Source organism: Tupaia chinensis, unplaced genomic scaffold, assembly GCF_000334495.1.
Source record: "Tupaia chinensis unplaced genomic scaffold, TupChi_1.0 Scaffold000161_1, whole genome shotgun sequence".
NCBI lineage: Eukaryota > Metazoa > Chordata > Mammalia > Scandentia > Tupaiidae > Tupaia > Tupaia belangeri.
The window spans coordinates 1,981,622-1,988,090 of record NW_006159632.1 but is presented as its reverse complement, the minus strand read 5'-3'; the positions used below and the strand labels follow the sequence as shown (position 1 = coordinate 1,988,090).

The 6,469-nt window shown below is 53.8% G+C and overlaps 1 protein-coding gene across 1 annotated transcript in view; it reads right to left on the bottom strand.

The window, feature by feature from the left end:
* Nucleotides 1-3,010: 3,010 nt before the first annotated feature.
* Nucleotides 3,011-6,469, bottom strand: part of LYST (lysosomal trafficking regulator) — a 150,267-nt gene continuing 146,808 nt past the window's right edge. Inside the window, exons 53-55 of the mRNA XM_027770856.1 lie at nucleotides 5,486-5,642; nucleotides 5,072-5,143; nucleotides 3,011-3,893 (exon numbers count right to left, since the gene is read on the bottom strand). Of these exons, the coding sequence (XP_027626657.1) occupies nucleotides 3,755-3,893; nucleotides 5,072-5,143; nucleotides 5,486-5,642 (368 nt within the window). The 3' untranslated portion in view covers nucleotides 3,011-3,754. The remainder of the gene's footprint in view (nucleotides 3,894-5,071; nucleotides 5,144-5,485; nucleotides 5,643-6,469) is intronic.

The following is a 6,469-nucleotide window of genomic DNA, read 5'->3' as shown; positions in this document are numbered from 1 at the left end:
GCTACTCTAATTGTGGAGTTTAAAACGCCGTCGCCCTGGGGAAAACATCACTCTGCGTGTGACGTGGCTCCCCCGTGGGACTCTCCTGAATACCGGCTCGTGCTGAGGCTAGAACCCTGTTTCCTGACCTCAGTTTGAAGCTGTTCTTCCCAGGGCACTTCTGTGGTCTGTCCCTGCCCTCTGCTCTGCCCCGACCCATGGGGCCTCCCCTGGTCTTTTTGGTTCAGTTTGAGCCTCTTTAATCAGTGTGCTTTGGTTTCACAACATGTTATATATATATTTTAAGATTTTTATTTAACTTTATTTATTTAAATTTGACCAGAGAGGGAGAGGGAGAGAGAGAGGACAGAGAGAGAAAGTGAGAAAGCAAGCCACCAGGTCCAGACCTCGAACCATGCTCAGCCACGTGGGAGTCCAGTGCCCTTAACCACCACGCCACCTGCTGCTGGGATGTAAATGTCTAACATGTGCAGGAGGTGGGACAGTCAGCCACTGGGACAAGGGAGGCGTGACCTGGGGACACAGGCAAGCCCAGGCTTCCACCCCAGCCATCAAATACCTCTCCGGGATGGCCGAGAAAGTCCACCTGGCCCTGGGCTTCCTTCCCTCCTGGCCCGTTTCCTTCCTCTTCCTCTTGTTTCCACCAGGAGGTGCACACACACAGCAGAGGAGGAGGAGAGGGCCGAGAGCTAGAGAAGGCGCCCAGCCGAGGCCTGCCCACATCACAGCTGCCACTGCCTCCATTTCCATCCTGGGCACGCTGGGCTCCTGGGCAGGTGGGAACATGCTCAAACTTCCTCAGGCCACTAGGATCAGGATTTGAACTGTGGGTGGCCATGTGGGACCTGGCTTCTCTGCACAGGGCTGAGCTGCTGTGCCACGGGCTGGCCCCATTTGCTTTCCTAAGCATTGGCCTTGTAGTTCCTCTTTGCCTTGGCACACAAGCAAGCCCTCCACAGTGGTGAGCAAGACCATGGGACGAGCTGAGGCTGCGAGTCCGAATCCCCACTGCCCACCCCACCAGCTGCCCAGGACTCACCCAGGCCTGGTGTTCAGTGAACCCAGTGGAAGGACCAGACTCGGGCCTCCAGGTAAAGAGAGAACACCTGGGCTGCGGGCCCTCACCTGGGCTACAGGCTCTACCTGGGAGACAGGCTCTCACCTGGGAGGCGGGCCCTCACCTGGGCTACAGGCTCTTACCAGGGAGACAGGCTCTCACCTGGGAGGCGGGCCCTCACCTGGGCTACAGGCTCTACCTGGGAGGCGGGCCCTCACCTGGGAGGCAGGCTCTATCTGGGAGGTGGGCCCTCACCTGGGAGGTGGGCTCTAACTGTGAGGCGGGCTCTGCCTGGGAGGCGGGCCCTCACCTGGGAGGCAGGCCCTCACCTGGGAAGCCTGCTGACACCTGGGCGGCAGGCCTCCTTGGCTGATGAGGGAGGTGCCTGAGTGCAGCCACGACCCCACCTGGTGCCACACGTCTCACACGTGGTGTGCCCTGGCACAGAAGGCCCCATGCAGGCCTGCGGTGGCGGGACAGGCTTTCCTGGGAATAAGTGAGCTGAGTTTGGAGCTGACGTCCAAGCCTCATGTAAGAGGAGGAGCTGGAAGATAGGCTTCTGGTACAGAAGTCACACGGAGACACGGACTATCTCCCAGTGACGAGGTTCACGGAGAGCCAGAGCCGCCCGTGTGGCTGATATCCGGAAGCGGCCCGAGACTGGCCGTGACATGGAGGCTGGACAAAGGAAAGGCACAGGCCGCTGCTTTCATGACGTTTATTCCGAAACCGGGTGACAGTGTGAAAGGTAACAGGCCGTGAGCGCAGGGGTGCACATCGCAAGGGACTCACACACGTCAGGGCCATGCTGGATAAATAACCCCACGGTACCTTTTATTTTTACATAAAAATATAATATTGCACTCTTACCAAGAACAGTTATTTTGCATATTTTCCATTTAGATAAATGATGAAATCCGGCCTTTAAAAAAAAAAAAAAAAGACTAGTAGCAGTCCCTATTCTCATAGGAAACTAATTTAAACTTTTCAGTAAAAAAATGAAAGCTAGACAATAGCTGCATTAAAAAAAAAAAAAAACAAAGCAAATCACTTCAACGTGAATAGGAATGTCTCGTCTCTGCACCCACGTGGGCTGCAGGGTGGAGGAAGGGCCGGTGGAGGCCGGGGCTCTCCAGCCACCGTGCTTTCGGACCTCTGGGCCACACAGACTTCGGAGCTGTATTTTTATAGTTTTTAACCAGAATGTTTTAGAAAGTCTGGAAGTTACAAAAGCAGTTCTGTAAACACCTTATGAATGAAATCTTCGTAACGAATATGAAGCTATGCTTAGGCAGGAGTCCACGTCTCGATCCATGGTAATGCATTACTGAGCTTATTCTGCAGTGTTTCCGAAGCCGGGGAAGCAGCACCCAGCGAGGACAGCGTGGCGTCATGGTGGGACTGATCGTCCCACGGCCTAACATCAGGATTCGGTCTGGCTGGGGCGGAAGCCTGCTGTGGGGTGCCCTGGGACCTCAAGAGGTACAGGGAGCAGAGACCGAGTTCGTCTCCTCGAGGAGGACTCTGCCTCTGCTTAGACAAAGCCTGTCTTCTTCTCTTTGTAATTCTGTTTCTGGGGAAGAAACTTCTTCCCGCCGATCAGATTAAATACTTTATGTAGGTCACGTATCTGCCCTTGCACACTGGAGGCCTTTCCCTGAAAATTGGCTAGGTATTCAGTGTTCTGTAAATGGCAGAGGTGGGGAGACTTATCAAGTTTCAAACTTAGTGACTCAAGAAAGGATATTCAGTATCTAGTGTTATGGGTGTTAAGTAAAACTGTTAAGATGCAAATTGTGGGACCAGCAGTTAGCATAATGGCTATGTCGCTGGACTCCCATGCAGCCAACTGTGGTTCGAGTCCTGGACCCGGTGGCTTAAACTCATGCCAGGCGCGTATGCATGCGTGCCCAAGATCCTGAGAGGAGAATGCGGGAGAAGGGACTGCGGCGTGGCCATCACCCTGGGGGGTGATTTCTCGCTTTCTGTCTCTGTCTGTCTCTGTCTTTCTGGCGAGCGCATGTGCCCTATAACAAAAACCTCTCTAAAGGAAAAAAAGATGCAAATTGTGTTTCCAATAAAAGACACCCGTACTCTTGTCTGTAGCTGTCAAAAATCTGGTTCTCTTTTGAGCTAAGAAGGCGACTGGCAAGAACTATCTGATGGGAGACTCTGGTAGTCTGTGCTCTTAGGGCTCAGATGTGCCACAGAATGTCCAACGCAGAGGCCCAATGTATAATCTGCTTCCCAAAGAAAGCTGAGTCCTGAAAATTCTTTCCTTCTTTCTCTTTGTTTTTTTTACAGGGAGAGTATTTCGTGGCAGAAATGGTTTAAATACACATTTTAGAGTATTTGCTGTAGGGAAGTGGCTCACCAGCTCCACACCATGGGCCCTTTTGGAACAACAGAGAAAAGGGAGACCCTGATCTTCTCGTTGGGACGCCTTTGTGGGGAAACCGTGAAGAACCATGATGTCACTGACCGTGTCCGACTTCCACGGGCTGCTCAGTGCCAGTGCCACGGCCCCCCAGGCACCACGGTGAGGCCTGAGGCTGCACAGCCGTGTGCCATGGACGGGCCTGATCATTATCTGAACAGTGGTGGGGCCATCCCGTGTCCTCAGGTTCAACCCCTGCATGGACAAGCCTGCACTTCCGGGTCACAGTGACTGCCTTGAAGGGTGTGGCGTCCTCTCGCTCACCCGGCTGCGTAGCTGCTGAGGAAGGAATAGAACATGGGCTGCTTCAGGCGCTGCTGGTCCTTCCGACACCAGGCGATCACGGTCCCCTCGCTGTTGGCGGTGTACAGATGGTGGCCGTCACAGGAGAACGTCAGGCTGCAAGGCAAACACCTCACCTGCACCTGTCTCTCCTTCGGACAGATTTTTACTACCGGGTGTGCATGTGGCCAGAGAGACAGAGAGACAGCCAGGAAGCGAGAAGTCACCCCGCAGGGGGCACAGCCGTGCTACACTCCCTTCTCCATTCTCCTGTTGGGATTTTGAGTACACGTGAACACGCAATGGTATGAATTTGAAGCCGCCAGGTCCGGGACTCGAACCACGGCTGGCCCTGTGGGAGTCCAGCAATGTAACCACTATGCCATCTGCTGGTCCTGTACCTCGTATTTCTTACAACCTTGTTAATGTCTTGGTCCTCAGACTGAAGTGAGTGGAAGGGTGTCAGGGCTGTGCCGGAGGACGGGCACGGCTCCCGGGCCAGGCGGACCTCTCCCCTCTGCGGTCTCTCTCCTTGTTCCTGCGTTGTTACCCACATGACAAATACCTAGGGGTAGGAAACTTGAAAAACATAACTACTACATTTTCTCCTCACAGAAATAAATGATGACTATTTTATGGGTATATTTAATTTCTCTGAAAGAGAAAAGGGTGAAAAAAAAGATTAATACAAAAAAGATAAACGTGGGCTTGGTAAGACTTGAATTGCCAGAAGGCATGTGTGTGCTTGCCAAAGAGAAAAAGAGCACCCTCTGATGCTGAAAATAAATCTACTTTTTCTTTCTTTTTTTGGGGAAAGGTTTTTGCTATAGCGCACGTGCACATGCCGGAAAGAGAGGGACAGAGAGACAGAAAGCGAGAAATCACCCCCCCCGGGGGGTGGATGGCCACGCCACAATCCCTTCTCCTCCATTCTCCTCTCAGGATCTTGGGCACGCACATACATGTGCCTGGTGTGAGTTTAAGCCACCAGGTCCAGGACGTGAACCACGGTTGACTATGTGGGAGTCCAGCGACATAGCCATTATGCCAACTGCTGGCCCTGAAAATAAATCTATTTTAATAAAGTAAAATTTAAATCGCTGGGCTCCTATTGAGTCTTTAAAGCCAAGCCTGTTTAACGAAGTAAAGGGTGACTGCTGTGTGTGTCTACAGGTGACCGCTGTAGCCTTTTTCCGTGACAGAGGAGAAGCAGTGTCTGCCACCCCATGGCTTCCTGGGCATGCTGCCAGCGGCCACACGCAGTCCACGCCACACCGCGAGGGACGGTGGCTTACCTCACGATGGGCTGGCTGGACTTGGGGAAGGTGATCTCTCGCACAGGCTTCAGGTCCCACGTGCTCCACAGCCTGGAAGGTGGCACCAGTTAGCTCCGCACCCGGACTAGCTCGCTAGCCCCCCGGCTGCCTGCTGCTAAAGTCATCTGGAAAGTCGTCTAAAAAGCAGCACAGTGACCCCAGGGAGTCTGCAGGGGTGAAGGTAGGAAGGGGGACTCAACTTTCTGTACATTCACAGTTTTTTAGAGTTAACATGAAATTTTTAAGCCACCCTGGAATTGTCTACATTCAGAAATAAACAGGAGTCCAAAGGCGATCTCAACCTTCTAAGTACCTGTCAGCAGGCCTAGACACTGGGAACCGGTCTCAGAACCGTCTACAGACGGAGGTGAGTGAGCGGCCGCACCCCCGTACCTGACGACCCCATTCTCCAAGCCCCCGGCGATCACGTTGACAGACACGCCCTCGGGCTGGTTGGAGAAGGCCACGGAGCAGATGGTCTCCCTGCAGTGCACGTGTCCCACCAGGTCCCCGTTCACCGTCCAGAGTCTGAGGTCACTGCCACCGCCAGCTGAAACACACAAACCGCCCCTGGTGACCAGGCTGTGGGCGTCTCCACACCTGGGGCCACAGCCAGGGCTGGCTCATCTGGCCAGCGAGGTCACAGACAGCGCCACACGGCCTGTGCCTACGCACTCGTCCAGAGCAGTGGCCGGAGAGCAGGCAAGTGACCATTCCGCCGTGTGGACTGCGAGGCTGGGTGCCAGCGTGCCCGAATCACATCTGCTAATTGCGGGTTCCCGGTTGGCTCAAGTCTCCGAAGGGAGAAGGGGATATAGACTCTGTGGGACCATCTATAAGAAGTGACTTATGTAACTTTTTTAGAGAAAAAACAAGTTGCAGTGGGACCAGCAGTATTGGCTATGTCGCTGGACTCCCATGTAGTCGACTGCGGTTCGAGTCCCGGACCCAGTGGCTTAAATTCATGCCAGGCGCGTGTGCATGTGTGCCCAAGATCTCGGGAGGAGAATGGAGGAGAAGGGATTGCGGCATGGCCATCCCCCCTGGGGGGTGATTTCTCACTTTCTGTCTCTCTGTCTCTCTCTGTCTGTCTGGCAAGCGCACGCGCCCTATAGCAAAAACCTCTCCAAAAAAATACATATAAAAAAAATAAGTTGCAGTGAAAATTATCCAAGTAAAAGCTAATTCTTAAAAGTGATAAATTGTGCTCCTCAATGTCTAATGCCCACTCTCCCAGGGCGACACCTCCCAGACCTCGATTTTCCTTTTCTACAGGATAGCCACACTTCTGCTGTCCCTGGGTAGGAGAGGTGGCTGGGCCGGAGGGTGGTCCCCCGGCTCCCCCCAGCACCGGGCCCCCCGGGGGCACGGCACCAC